This window comes from Fulmarus glacialis, unplaced genomic scaffold (assembly GCF_000690835.1).
Source record: "Fulmarus glacialis isolate BGI_N327 unplaced genomic scaffold, ASM69083v1 scaffold757, whole genome shotgun sequence".
In the NCBI taxonomy this organism is placed as follows: Eukaryota; Metazoa; Chordata; class Aves; order Procellariiformes; family Procellariidae; genus Fulmarus; species Fulmarus glacialis.
This window is the reverse complement of record NW_009223593.1, coordinates 33,942-49,558: the sequence shown is the minus strand read 5'-3', so window position 1 is coordinate 49,558 and position 15,617 is coordinate 33,942. Positions and strand designations below refer to the sequence as shown.

At 39.0% G+C, this 15,617-nt stretch overlaps 1 protein-coding gene across 1 annotated transcript; it reads left to right on the top strand.

Moving 5' to 3' along the window:
• Positions 1-831: 831 nt before the first annotated feature.
• LRRC38 (leucine rich repeat containing 38) lies at positions 832-15,240 on the top strand. Its single transcript, XM_009581825.1, has 2 exons — positions 832-1,567; positions 14,987-15,240. Exons 1-2 carry the CDS (start codon positions 940-942, stop codon positions 15,238-15,240), a joined length of 882 nt encoding a protein of 293 aa, XP_009580120.1. The 5' UTR covers positions 832-939.
• The last annotated feature ends 377 nt before the right edge of the window (positions 15,241-15,617 follow it).

The window sequence follows — 15,617 nt, the reverse complement described above, 5'->3', positions numbered from 1 at the left end:
GCAAAATGATCTCTGCTGTCCCATGGGAGACGGGCAAATTGATTGTCTAATATTTCAATCCCCTGAAAATGATGAAAATCTGTTCGCTTTTAACTAGCTGAAGATTTGATCCACAATTTGCACTTTTATTTGGCCCAACAGACATTACCGGTGCCATATTAGAAAGTAGCTGTTTTGGTCATTAAAACAGGAAGGAAAAAACTCCGCACTTTTGAGACCATATTCCTTGTTGCTACAGTAGGTTATACTTTTTGGTTAAAAGATAATGAGTCATATTTAAACAATGTTAACATGCTTGCTCCAAAAGCTGAGAAGGCATCCAGAAAGAGCACAAGTCAGCGTTCCTTGTCTTTGGGCTCCCCCCCTTGCTGCTTTTCTGCTCCCTCTTTTACAAATGAAAGGGAAAACAGTCCTAAGCAGTCAACCAGGATACTTCCCTGACCCTCGCTTGCATTTCTGTAGGGTATTGGTCACCTTGATGTAGGCTCCTGCGAAGAAACAGAATAAGTGATTTTATCAGGGTTTATTACCTGAAGGGCTTTTTAAGCATAAGCTGTTGCTGTCGGATCACAGGATCAGGTGTGATTTCCCGTTTGCTGGAATATACAGCAAATATGCAAACAGGCTCTCAGCTTTTTTTAGCTCACAAAAGCAAGGGAGTCCTTTGAAAGATCCTCCGTTTACCCAATCATCGCTTTCCCTTACACTGCACAGCATTATACTATTCTGACTGTGTAAATCCTCACATTTGCCTCCCTCCCTCTTTCCTTCAGTCACTCTCCCTCCCCCCTCCCAAGACTGCTGCTATCGGATCTGTGATGATATGTGATCTCCTGGATACAATCACACACGCACACAAGTACCAGGCGCTGCTGCTCAGCTGAGCAAAATGTCTTTCTCTTAGAAGTGGTGCTCATCATAGCTTTCAAATCCTTGACGATGTTGCCATGCTTTCCTTTCTGCCTTCTGCCTTTTTCTGTCTTTGCCTGCCTGCTTTTCTTACCTGTGGGTCATTTTTGCCCTGCCGTCTGCAGCTGTATGGACTACCATACCATAGATTGCCGGGATCAAGGACTCCCAAGTGTTCCTAATCCATTTCCATTGGATGTACGGAAACTTCTTATAGCTGATAACAACATTCAGGTGATACCAGCTGATTTCTTTATATTTTATGGAGATCTAGTCTATTTGGACTTCAGGAATAACTCCCTCACCTCTTTAGAAGAGGGCACTTTTAGCAGTTCTACCAAACTGGTGTATTTAGACTTAAGCTACAATAATTTAACACAGCTTGATGCTGGGATATTCAAATCAGCAGAAAAACTGATAAAATTGAGCCTTGGAAACAATAACCTGGTGGATGTGGATGAGGCTGCTTTTGAGAACCTGGAACAGCTCCAAGTGTTAGAATTGAATGACAATAACTTACAAAGCCTAAATGTGGCAGCCCTAGAAGCGCTTCCCTCCCTGCGGACTATACGCTTAGAGGGCAACCCTTGGGTCTGTGACTGTGACTTTGCCAATCTTTTCAGCTGGATACAGGACAATGCGTCTAAGCTCCAGAAAGGTAAAGCTCAGTGGCTTACAGTGCAGTATGTGCGTTTCTCGTGTGTGTGTCTGGGAGGGAAGGAGGGTTCTTGGTCAAATTGTCTGTGTGCTGCCTGCAGTGACCCACACTGCATTTTGGTCAAACTGTAATTGCATGCTTTCAGCAAATGAGTCCATTAAAATGATGTTGGCTTTTTTTAGCAGCAGGTTCTCCTCCCAATTAAGAAACAAAATTTAAAAATTAAGCCCTAATAATTTTGATTTATACACCAAACTTACATAGACAGTGAAAGAACCTTTCCAAATTCACTCAGCCCAGAGCTGGTTCTCTTCCGGACTTCATTTCCTCTCACATAAATATATTTTCTACAATAAGCCATTTAGGCAGCTAAACATTCTGTGCCAGCTCCTTAGGAAAACTGATTTTTCTCCCATTTTACTGATCAGCTATAAAGCTGCTACAGAAGAGTTAAATCCCCATTTTATGCAGCTGTGGTTGTCAGCCCTTTCCTGGAAGTATTTTATTGTGATACCCCGTGTTTGAAACTCTCTTCAATAGCTTGATTTTGGCTCTTTTCATTAAAATAGCACTGTTTCCAATATTAGGAATAAATTGAAATGGCTCTGGAACACCCCAAAATGCAGGATATATAATACTGGTATTTGGGCCAGTAATTTTCAGAAAAGCATGGGCAGGGAGCGGGGTGTATTAAAACTGCCATGTATAGGGAATCCAAACTCTTGCTCCACATTTCCCACCCGACCTCAAGGCCTCTCTTAATTCAGCTTTAGCGGGAGATCATCTCACAGTTCATGCCTCCCAACAAGCACTAGGGCATAAACTCACGCCATTGAGCCGCCCAGCAGCTCCAGAAGGGAAACTGCTAGGAGCATAAAAACTTTGTAAGGGCTACAGAGGGTATACAAGTATTCCCTGACATGAAATCACTGGTGTCTGGGCTGTGTCTGAGGGGGATGTCTGCGCAGAAGATGGTCAGCGCTAAAAGGCTGGGGGAGAAGAGCTCAGGAGAATGGGTTGAGGTCAAGTAACTGTTTCTTTGAATTCAGACAAAAAGGGGGAAAAACATAGTAAGCCTACAAATTTCAGAGGTCTTTTCTCTCCTTTCTTGATCATCAGAGTCTGTATTCAGTTATTAAAGTTCTTCCTATGCTCGTGACCTTGGGTAGCATTTTTTTAATATACTCATCCAGGTTGCCCTAAATATTCTTAGCTGTAAAACAGCTGTTTAAGGAAGAAGTCATTTGAGAAAATGTGTTGGGTTTCTTCCTGTCTGCCTCAGTGAAACTTTCATCTTGATTCTTTCTAAACCAAACCTGGGCCTGTTCTCCCACCTTCCTGATGCTTTAGCTAAAGTTTGGTCTTTTTGAACCAAGTATTTGCCCATCTCTCATGCTAAACATTAGTTCACTTTCCCTGTGCTTTCCATCTCTTTTCATGAACTTCTAGTTCCTTCCCCTTTACCCAAACTGAGTCTGTTCAGTTCGAGAGTCTGTCCCAGTCCATCTCTCTTTTCTTTTCTGCCATGTCAGTGTTTTAAAGTGTATCTGAACTTATGTCTGGAAATCTCAAGTGATTGAGCTTTCCCATAGTATTGCCAGTGTTCCCCAGTGTCTTGCAAGCTTAGAGATGCTTTCTCACAGCATTTTCTCTCATCCACAGTTGTGTTTCAGCCAAAGAGTTAAAAAATTACTAGCTCATCCAGATCTTCCAAACTTTCAGTTAGATTTGGTTTGGGAAGACAAGGAGGGAAGGAGCAAATATGCAAATGGTTGGTTTTATCAGAGCGGTCCCCCCGACATGGCCTAAGCAAATGATTTGTATTTGTTCCCAGGAGCAAGTCCTATGATAGCTTTGCAGCCAGTCATATCAGTGAGATCTAGTGCATGTATGCAGAAAAGTGTGCAAAGTCAGTGTTTTCATTGCTTGTTGTGAGCTGCTGCCACAAAAATAATGGCTGTCTCCTTTAATAAACTAGCAAAACATTATTCACAAAGGTGAGGGAAAAACTAAACCCAAAAAGGAAAGACTGTCTCAATGACATTTTAAAACCATATGGCTGCAACTGAGTGCCTTTCAAAACAACTTTTGGAAAGTCAGTGTAAAACTAATTCTTAGAATTATGATTTGATTGCATTTTATATCCAGTTTTCAGTTTTTAATGATGTCGCAACATTATACCCATTAGGAACTAATCACATTAGCATTTCTTGTCTGGTTATACTTGTCCAAAGCCACATTCGCCTGGCCTTTCCTGGGAGGGGTGGGAAGAGCAACTCGCTGAAGGATTCAGCATTCAGACTCCCTGGCTTCCTCATGATACTGCTGTAAGGCTGGAGACAGAAGTATCCTTGCAGCAAACACATCAAGATAAGTAGGGCAGCAGCCATTACATCTGGAAATACAGCAAAAGAAAAAGATAGGGATACATTTTTTCAGGGCCCAAGAAAAGAGCTTAGTTATTTTGGCTGCCTGCTTTTCCTTTACAATTCTGCAGCAGCTCAAGTATTTGCATTGCTTGACCTATACAAATGGGAAACGGCAGGAAAGGAAAAGGAGTTGGCTGGTGTTTTTCTTCTCTTGGTTTTCTTTAAGATTAAACTGTGACTAGCAGTACAGAATGGTTCTATGACAGATTGAAGTTCCCCAGCCTTTAAATGGCAGACTTTGTAATCTGAGTTTACTGAGAAGGGAAATGGTGTGGAAGGGTGAATGACAGTAAACTTGCATTGGTGATCCCCCGTCCTTTCATGAAAAGTACAAAGCACTGCAAAGAAACTAAAGGCTCTGTACACTGTTGTGTGTCTTATGCTGGCTTGGGATGCTTCAGAATGGGTTAGATAAGAAAAGATATGCTGAAGCAGAAAAGAAGCATGCTCCACCCAGTCTGTGGATGAACTAGGATCCAGGGCTGCCGTTTGCAAGTGTCACTGTAGCATAGCAATCCCTCAAGATTCAGAACTGGTAGCAAGAAACAGGAGATAAATGGCTGGGAGAAATACATTGACAGATAGATACAGGTTCTGGGCATTCATTTTGATTCCTCACTTTGAATGACACTTAAAATAGTTTAATGTGTCCTGTCTGCATATCTGAGAGAAATCACTCAAGCTGTTAACAATTTACCAAGCCCAGCCACTGCTCCAGCTTTTAATTTCAGCACTGCAGTAAAATGGTATGTTTGTCAAAGCTGCCCTTGTTTTTTGCAAAAGAAATACCAAGTTGATTTAAAAATTGGAGTTTTGTCAATGTTAACTGAAATCTCACTAATTGATCCTGAAGCTCTCTACCTCTGTAGTTAAGGCCTCTGGAGAACTCAATGATCTGAACAAAAGCCATACTTCAACTCATTAGTTTTGCAAAAGCCAGGTCCATTTTCTTTCTGGCATGCTACCAGAAATAGCTTGTAAAGTTATAACTTATGCTGACCTATCTGACTAGCTGACTGTAAAGCCTCTTCCCAGCTGAGCTGCCTTTGCACATCTAACTTGTCGCTTTACACAAACAGCTGGAATTTGAATCATTTTAGAGATCCCGGCATTTATTCATCTAACCTAAATTTCTAAATGAAGGCTTTATTGGCAGTAAGTAAATACTCCCGCATACCAGATTTGCAGGCAGACTTACTAAAGAAATTGCACTAAAAGTTTTGCAATTAAACTCAGCACTTTACCTGCAATCAAACTCAGCACTTTAAAACAGCAAACAAATTTTTACACTTGTAAAAAGATATTAAAACCAGAATTTTAATCATACTCCAAAACCAAACCACATTTTTTCCCCTCTGATTTGGTTATTAATTGATTAAAAACAAACTAGTGTGTGTAGTGCAAAGTAGACAAAGGAACTGTGAAGATCAGTGGCTTGGTGATAAGTGAAGAATATATAACAGTTGTTCTTTTTCCTAGAGAAGACAAAGTGTTCACTATGGGTCAAAAATGGTTAAGTTATAACCCTGATAAAGATTTTCTGTAGAAGGATGTTTGATTTTATAGGCATTTGTTATGCCTGAACGGCAGCATGGTGGCCAATGATTCATATTAAAGGCTTCCCATTAGGAGGAGCATGAAGATTAAGCATATTGGATAATTTTTTGGAAGTAGAAAAGTTGTTGTAAGATCTCTGTCCCCTCAAAGATGGGTGTAAAAACTTTCATGGAAGGTTTTACTCCATGGGGGACATGCAAACTCTCAGAACAAAAAATATCTTGAAAGAACAAAGGTCTAAGTTGGTCTTAAATGTATTATTAAAAAAAATCAAGGAAATCATATATCTGAGGTGTATGCTATTATGTTCTACCCTCTGCTTGCCTATATTTGATCCATCATCTTGAATTTTACAAAAAGCGATTGACAAGGCTCTAAAGTGAGAATTGAAGAAAGTAGAGGAGGAAGAAGAGAGTTTGTTTGGAGTCTGGTAGAAGAAATTAAGAAAAATATGAATAAAAGCAAGAGAGGTACTGAATAAAGGGAAGGATAGTTATAGGTTGAGTTAAATAATTTTGGGGCATAATGTTTCAAAATTTTGAATTCAGTAAAGTCTAAAGAAATTTGGCATTCATTTTTTTTGAGATCAAGAGTCACCTTTGAGATTTCTTGCATTTTCTGCTTCAACGGGAGCTGGAAATCCTACAAAAATACACTCGGTAATTTCTCGTATTTGGAAAGGCTTTCTTCTGCTTTCAGAGCTTGTTCTGTATCGCATTATATCTTGGCTAGAAATGCACTTTTCCTTTCTTGCCTCATCTCTTCACCTACTTCTTTTAGTAATACTGTTAGAAACTCAGGGCTCATCCAGCAAAAAGTTGTCACTGGTGCACATGATCTACAGAACTAACATTTATGAACGCTTCCATTTCAGTGTTTAAATACAAATGGCTTTGATGGAATAAATTTTTGGTGAAAGGTGCTGTTTAAAAGTAATGCATAGCACTGCAAAAGACATTTCTTGAACCCCTCTGAGGGTCTCATCTCGATGAAGGGATTGGATGCAGATAAAATGCATGTAACAAAAAGAAATACAAGTAGTCTGCGGTGGCTGCATTGAAGTGCTCGTAGAGATCTCTGTTGCTGATTTTTACTTTCTGTGGACATGCTTTGGGCAGCTGTGCCTGTGACCTTGTTTGCTAATGACTAATGCATTTTTAGTATTACTTCTAATTAGAGTTTAAGTATTCCTTGGAGTGTGACAGTAGTGTCTCCTTTCTGTCATCTTGCCCTCATTTTGCTTTTTACTTTTTTTCTTCTCAATATCTTTGGAAAAACCTTTCCAGGAAGTTGTGTAGAGTTTCTGGGATTGCAAGAAATAGTCAGTGTCTGTACTTTTCGTGCTAGATGCAATGGTGTTTTCTCAACCTTTTGTGTTTAATACATACTCTATTTAAGATCCCCATTATCCATTGCAAGAATGAAAAATTTTGCTGCCCTCTATTAAAACAGTATTAGAAAGACTTTTAGCAATTTGATGAGAAGGTTTAGACTGAGCACTTTTATGGGTAGCCTGTGTACACTGGTATTTCCAGAAAGACATAAAAAATTCATTCAGAATTGGCCAGTGACGGAATTCCAAATAGATTTGTACTGCCTGTGTGATAAATAAAGGAAATAAATGTTCTGAATGTTTGAAATTAAAGTAGCACAAGTTTAAGTGAGGGTCAGTGCTCAGTGTTAGACTTCCCTGTTACAGACGGGATTAGCTGGCACAGTGTCAGTGCACCATCCTCCTGAATGCTAACGTTTACATTCACACTAGAAGCAGAACTGGTAAAAGAAGCCTGAAGATGACAGAACTCTGGGTCCACTTGCAGAACTCTATCCTAAACTAAGGTAGTCGCTCAACTTTACTGGAAGAAAGTTCATTAGTGGCAGCAAATCCCATGTCACAACAACAAAGGCTGTAGCTAGGACCATGTTTTCCTCTTCATTTCATCGAATGTTCATAGAATCATAGAATCATAGAATCATAGAATCATAGAATCATAGAATAGTTTGGGTTGGAACGGACCTTTAAAGGTCATCTAGTCCAACCCCCCTGCCGTGGGCAGGGACATCTTTGACTAGATCAGGTTGCTCAGAGCCCCGTCCAACCTGACCTTGAATGTTTCCAGGGATGGGACATCTACCACCTCTCTGGGCAACCTGGGCAAACGTTGCTCCGCTTTGGAAAGTTGTGTGCACAAGACTACAAATTTTTAAGATACTCAGAGGAGTTCTTAGTGCCAGTACTGATACAGATGCTGTTTAGCTACTTTCAAGACTTCTGTGGCTAGTACCTCCTCAGTATGGATGGATAGGTAAATTCTGGTAAAGTGGCATATTTCCCAGTAAAGACTTTCTATGCAAAAGAATAGGAAAGAAGGATGGCAGTGAGAGGAGGTAGGAAAAAAGCAAGAGCAGGTGATAATGAGGCTGTAAGCAGCCTTCTGGAACAGGAAACTCAGACTGAATTCAGTACTAAAAGAAAGCAGTTAATGAGGTTGAGAAGTGAGATTCAGACTGTAGTGAGAAGAATGGAATGATTTTTGAAAGCCTGTTTAGAAAAACTCTGCCATGAGGTGATCATCTGTTGCTTCTCGGGCTCTTTCTAGAATCCCATTCCAATCTAAGACCTATTACTAACCTTATTCTGTAAATAAAATAATGTCTTACTCATTAGTCCAGGCCTTTATAGTAGCCCTGGGCTCACTGAAAATGTTAAACATTGTCTTCAAAACAAAGCATCATAATTACATGAGAGTACAGGTTTCATTTGACCTTCTAACCTAACTAAAAGCCAGTGAAACAACTGAGTATTTTGTAAGTCCTCTTGACTTATCATTCTTTATTAGTACCTATTTATTCATCTGCTATCCAAAGAAGGCTGCCTTAACTTCATGTACTAATATAGAAGCAGAGCAATCTTCAGCTAAAAAGGACAGGCTGTTCTGTCCATTACAGCCATTCAGTTCTTCCCTGAGTATCATGCAAATGCTAGCACATCATTAGTACAGAACATAATATTCATTTTTTTGGAAAGGAATTAAAAGCCTTAAGACATTTTGCACATTCAGCAGCTTTTATTCTATTCGAGCAGAAACTCCTAACAGAAATTAGATTCCCTAACAAGCGCATCAAATCTGTTTCTATATATACACATATATAAATATATAATTTGATATCCTAGTCATTTTCAGTAAAATGATCTGACTGCCACTGGCTTTTCACTCTGTTTCTTCCATCTTAAGGTTTTTTTGAGTACTTCCATCTTAAGTTTTTTTGGAGTACTTCCATCTTTCACGGATTTGAAGATGTGAGGACAGCATTTGCAGATGTGAAAACCTAATGTTAAAATTTATCTTTAGGCATTGAGACAAACTGTTAAGTACCTTCTAATGTTGATCTGTGAGACTCTAGGGCACTTGGCCATAAAATGTTTTATTTAGGGACCTAAATCTAGGCTTCAGGTTTTTTTAAGCCTTATTGCTCTGATAGCTTGAGGCTGTTTCCAATGGAATTTCATATCTCTTCAGAGGCATTGCCTCTCACACTGCTTATTAATACATCTAATACGTTAGTGACAGTGTTTAAGTAGACTAAAGAGAACTATAGCTGGAGGCAAAACACCATGCAAGAAAAAAAATGCCACATTTAAACATTTCAAGTCTGTGTCAACTACATTCAGCAACATGTGAGAACCCAAAAGGGCAAATACCAATTTTACTTAAAAAAAAAAAAATTGAAATAGCATATTACAGTGCTCTTACATTTATTGCATAGATAGTAATGAACACGTGTGCATGAAGCTCACTTAAATGTTTATGGCTTCAGATATTTTTCTGATGTATTTCCTATACATACCAGTGTATGTATGAGTGGGCATTTTCATTATCTCATACTATTGTACCTAGCTGAATATTAGGAAACAATTTCTCGATACCTGTTTTTTTGTGAACTCTACAAAGACCCAGCAGAATTGAGGCCTCTTTTTCCTTTTTTTTTTTAAACTCAGCATCCAAAATTATAGCTGGGAAATTTCTCTCTGAGGGTTAACAGACAGACCATAATATTGAAGTAATAATGAATTTCAGAAGTTCTGCAATAAAAGATATAGTTAGCATAGGTATTAGAATTAAGCAAATACAGAAATACACAAGGATTCCTTCAAAATAGAATCAAGTAGACCTGGAGTAAGTGATACCTCTTGCTGCTTGTCTTTAGTTGGAGGAATATAAAACGAAACTCACAACGCAATACGTCATCAGTCAACATACCTAAGGAAAACCCATGTCAGATCCAAGAGGAGGCAATTTCAATGCACTAGATGGTCCAGCCAATGTACTGTTTGAAAGTTCCTGATCAAACAGTACCTATGAGAAACATGGTTGAATTATGGCTACAAAGTACCAGCAGAATGTTAATGAAACTTGGTATCTGGGGTTTTGTGGGTTTTTTGAAATGGGAGGATCAGTACAGTTATAACTTGGGGCATTACAGCGTTGTCAGTCTGTTTTCATTAATTTACAAGGAAATTACTAATTGTTTGTATAAAGACTGGTTTCAGGCTGCATCCATTTTCTAAGAGCTTCATTTTTACAGGGGAAATATTTCAGCCTCTGACTCTGCAAGACAAGTAGGCCTGTGCATAGTCCTTTACAGAAACAAATGCAAAGTGTTTATTAGGATCTAGCTGCAGGTTAATTGCCTACAATTTATTGTCAAGGTTTAAGTCCTAGACTTCAGTGTAATCCTCTAACAGTAAGGCATCTCAAAGTGATATTGTTCTAAAAGCTATTAGGGAATTTCATTGAAATCAACTCTACCTGGAACCCTCCTGCATCACTTCTTTATAAACACACGTATCTATTTTTTTTCTTTTTAAAAACATGCCTCTCATTTTAACATTATGGTTCTAGAATTCCAGCTTTTTCACACTTCCTATGTTACTTAGACAATCTATTCCTCAGGGTACAGACTTATGGTACTTATGGTACTTATCCTCAGGGTACTTATCTTATTTTTTCAGTGTTAAGAGACAAGCCTATATAGAATCTAGCACCTCTCCCTTGACTGGGACTTCAAAGCATTCGCTTTTTAAAAGCAAGCAATACATTACAGCTTGCCAGTATAGTACAGCTGATTCTTCAGATGACATAGCAGAAAGATACAGTGTGTGACATTGTCCTTGGGACAGCTGGAGTTATTACAGATAATGTGATGGCCCTGGCCAAAATAACATAAGCTATATATTTATAACACACTCACACATGTTATTTCATTTACAGATTTGTTTGGTATGAAGAAGCAATTCTTTGAACATGCTGTGGGAGCAATGAGATATATATAACTATCATCAAAGGTTTTCTTGCTGCAGCCAAGCACTAAATATCAAACTTCTTTGAGGTACCCTTTACAAGAACCCTGGCTGATTTTTTAAAAGAATAAATTGAACAGGTTCTACAGAACAAAAAACAAAACCAAATACACTGTAAAAAAAATTACCATAAATAATACCATTCAAGTGGTTAAAGTGTGTGAAAGTAGAGCATTAAGGTTAAATAGCACTCTCCTGTTCTTTGGAAGTCTTATGTGTGGGGACAGGTAATTTGATTAAGCCAGTCTATATGCAACAGAATCACCCAGAGGAAAAAAACCACACCTTATAATTAATACTGACCACTTTATAGAAGCCATTCTTTTATTCATTGTTCAGGCAGAGGGTGTATGATGACCTCGGATTACTTCCCGCCCAAGCAAAGCACAAAATTGGATCTATTGCTAGGTATGAATGTAATAGGACAGGTGGAGTACAGAACATCAGTTCTCCACACACACTGGATTTTCATGTCATAAGGACAATCTACTTTGAGATAATGTAAAGAAAGTAACATATTGCTATGGAAGGAAGCAGATGAAATGGTATTGTTCATATGTCATCTTAAGCAGACATGCATGTGACCTTCAGATTACGATGTTTTCAGGTAAGCTGTTAGAAGCTCTGGTGCAATAACCACTGCATTAGCTTTGGGAGGAGAAATTCCTTGTGTCACCAGAGATATAGCTGCTAGTCTTACTACTGTTACAAATTAACAGTCTGTTCCAAATTCTCTTTGGAGTCGAAAGAAAAGCTTCCGTTAACTGTATGGGGTTTTGCAATAGTGTCACGACATAGCAAAAAAACCCATTCACTGAGCAGGATGGACTAATAAATGTTCCTCTCTCCCTCAGTCACCGGCATGTGCTTCCACCGAGCTCTGCAGTCCTTCTAGGTTGCTTCCAGTACAATTTTAGCAGACTGCCTTGTGTGTGGATAGGAGAGATCAGTTCACTCCTGTCTTGTTGAAAAGATGGTGTATACACAGGGTGGCTGAAACTATAGCCGGGAGCTGGCAAGGCATTTGTACTGGCCATTGGTTTATGATGCTGTATTTTGCCTATTGGCATCTATTATTCTCAATGACTGAGAATTCTGTAAAAACTTGGGGCTGAGCTAGCACATTGGAGTGTCACAAAATAAAGCAAGTAGAAAATTCCCATCTAAACTATTTGGTTTGAGAACATGACCTAGATTCCAGTACCCATGGCTACATGGAGAGGAGCTTTTTTATTTCTCGTTATTGTATAATCAGATTCAAAATCATTACAGTACACTGATTCTCATAATAAGAAACACCCTCTAAGTGATTTGGTATGTTGCAGATTCTTTTCTATTTGTATTCTGTGTGTTGTGATGTTAGGTGAAAGCGTCTGGGAAATAGGAATAGAGACCACAATCTACAGGCTCAGTTTTGATCCATGGCAAAACTGCTGTTGATAATGGTAATGAATAAGTGGGCTCTTACTTTTCCATCTCTAGGATCCTGGACAAACACTACCATACTAAGTTTTTTCTAGAGGCAAGAGCTGCAGTATGTAGAACTGCTTAGAACAACAGTTTTCTTTTGGAGTCTTTTTTGCTCTGCCTCTTTCTTTTTAATATATTCTTTTTCTACTTCCTTCCTTATGGAAGCTTAGATCTGGTACTCCAGCTCATCAAGGCCACTCCAGCACAGAGGTCATTTTAAAAGCTGGCAGGTGAAGACACTAGAGAATTTCTTTTGCAGTTGGTCAGAAATAAAAAAGGTAGAGTTGTTTACGGTCACCTGTGCACTCTTTCTTTAGACATGCTGCAAGCATGGCTCAGCTGCTATGAAAACAGCAGTTCTCATGAGGTCTCAACAGCTATTATAGTGGTTTGTTTTACAGAAACACAGTTGATTAGAAACTTGTTTTTTCTTGTGCTTGCTACAAGTGAAATGGAATTTGTTTAGGTGCCATATTCACTTGGACCAGGCTTTTCTGCCAAAATACTGCAATGATCTTTTCCTATTAGCAAGGAACTTCCTCTTCAAATGAATTTGCAATATGTTACACTCGTTTTCTTGCTGTTTCTACAGAACAGCAGTAACTGCTTTGATTACTGTCAACATCATGTTGATTTATTGAAAACTGTTCTCTTTCTAAAATCTGATTAAAAAGACACAGGTCTTGGAATTCCAGCCTATGGCTTTTCACTCCTCCTGTATTTCTCATGGTTTTGAATAGGGAAGGATATCCATTTGTGTCCCCTTTTGCTTATTACTCCCATTAACCCCTAGAGTTGCTATTTCCAAGTCTTGATGAAAAGAAAATATGGACTCGGTGAACAACTCTCACTTCTTTCAGTAGAAAGGTTTGTACAAAGAGTTTTATCACAAGCTATAGAGTGCAATAGTATGTACTTCCTCTAGCCATCTGTGCAGTCACAGGTGCACTCAAGTGCTCCAGTATGTCAGCTTGTATATAAGACATGATATATATGAATTCTGCAGGTTCCAGGTTTCCAAAAGTCTCAGAGGATGTTTGAAACCGTGTGGCTCCTTTACCTTCTGGGCCAGTTCCATAGACAGCAGGTTTCAAAGGTCTGCAAAGCAAGTTGCCTCACCATCTGGTATACATCGCCAGTGCACTCCAGGCTCAGAGAAAAAATGTAGCATGTATGCAGGTGGCAGTTTGCCTAGAGGAAACCATTCAGCCTTGGGCATGCTGACTGTTGTCCTATTCTGCTGGCAGCTTTTATTACTTTGTCAGTGAGAGGAGCATGAGAAAGAGGGAAAGCAACAGAACTTTAAGCAAATATGACAGATACAGGATGGCTTTTAGGGATCAAAATTTAGTACAATCATCATTACAAGGTCAAGTAAGTCAGGGTGATAATTGGATCCATAGTAAACTTAGCTAAAACTCCCTCTCAAATCAACATAACAGCTGGGCTTGATCCAGATAACCAGTCAGGTTTGCACCACTCACCCTAGAAGCCTGGGTTTAATAGTAAAACATCATATGTCATAGCTATTCAGCCACAAGAAAAATGGGATTCACAAAAGCAGACGAAATCTTATCGTCATGCATCCCTTACTTATAGTGATATAATGGTTATATGGTAAAGCTGTGTGATGGAAACGCCCTATACACTGTGTGCACACAGCAATGCAGAGTCAAAAACTGGGAGTCCATTCTGTGATCATTAGCAGACGCAGAGTAAAAGTGTATCAAGTAAACCAGCAGCAGTTCTCATGTCATTAATACACAATTCTTCTATTTCCCCTTTACATTCATATCCTTAATAGCAAGATAAAAGCTATCTTGCCAACAGCCATACAGACTTAATTCACTTCATTATTTGTTCCATTCTAGCCCTGTTAATATACTCTCCTGATTTTCCCCTGTTGTGAATGGAGTTGGGCATATGCAGTGAACTGTATGCTTTTACTGTCCAGTATCAAACTATATTCTCACCAGTTTTTAAATTTGGATTTTTTTGCTTTCACTATGAAGAACCCAGCTCTAGGCATTCTTCAGTAACGCATAGAGGAATAATACTTGCTAGTCTGCATGTCCTTATGACAGTCAGAGGAAAAGGTGAAAGCAGGTCATAGACAAACAAGCATCCATTAAACCTAACTGTTGTTTTGACCAGAAGAAAAAGACAACTGTAGGTTTGGAACTACACGGAAAAAAGTAGTGTAGAAGGCACCAAGGTGTGGAAGGAACTTCAGTATCCCAGTTACCCTGTTTCAGAGTCAGAATTTGTGTTCAGATGGAGTAGCTGGGAAGTGCTTCCAGGTCTCCAGATTTAGATGCATCCAGGGTTCAACATTCACTTTTTAAAATCCTCAGAATCATGGTCCTAGGCCATACCTGACCTCCTGGAAGACTGAAGGTGAAATAACTTAATTTCCAGGAGCCACTCAAGGGGGTTGTAACAGCTTTTGAATAGTGACAGATTGTGTTCCATTTTTTCCTGAATTTTGTACAAATTCATAAACCTAGAATCATCCCTAAAACTTTTCTTCAGTCATTCAATCTCAAACAGAAGGATTCATCAATATTCCACTGATTTGTTTCCCTTTCCTCTTCTTTGCAGGTCTCCATGAAATCCAGTGTTCCCTGCCTGTAGAAAATAGAAGAATCTTTCTGAACGAATTATCTGAGGTCAGCTTTAGTGAATGCAAATTTAGTTTGTCATTGACGGACCTTTTTATCATCATCTTCTCTGGAGTTGCAGTATCCATTGCTGCTATTCTATCAAGCTTCTTCTTAGCAACTCTAGTACACTGCTTCCAAAGATGCGCTCCCAGTAAAGATGACGATGACGATGAAGACGACAGTGAGGACTGAACTTAGTCTATATACTTAAGGTTCCTTGATTTATAAGTTACTAGATCATCAGCCAAAGTCTAGGAAGAAAACAAGTAGAGGAAAAGCTTTAAACATGAATTAAATGAAATCACAATGTGTAAGGATCCCTTCTAATCTCATGACGGTCACAGGTAGGAATTGCAGTTTGCATCTGAGACTGTTAGCTTTGCTTACATATGTAACCTGATGCAATGAGACTAGGTTAATTTCTATGATCCTTAATCAAACACTGCATTTAAATTTGAAGATTGGAGGAAAAAGGGGGAAAGGCCAAAAAAAAGTTCCAGTGTTTTAGAAGACTAACTCACGGCTTCCAGATTGTCCTTCTGATGAGATGCAGATTCCTGTAAGTGCTT

What these genes read in the sequence shown, in the direction of transcription:
- LRRC38 (XM_009581825.1), top strand. Translation starts at nt 940, where the DNA reads ATGTTGCCATGCTTTCCTTTCTGCCTTCTGCCTTTTTCTGTCTTTGCC. An exon ending in TGCGTCTAAGCTCCAGAAAG is followed by an intron (nt 1,568 to 14,986) that starts GTAAAGCTCAGT and finishes TCTTCTTTGCAG; the next exon opens with GTCTCCATGAAATCCAGTGT.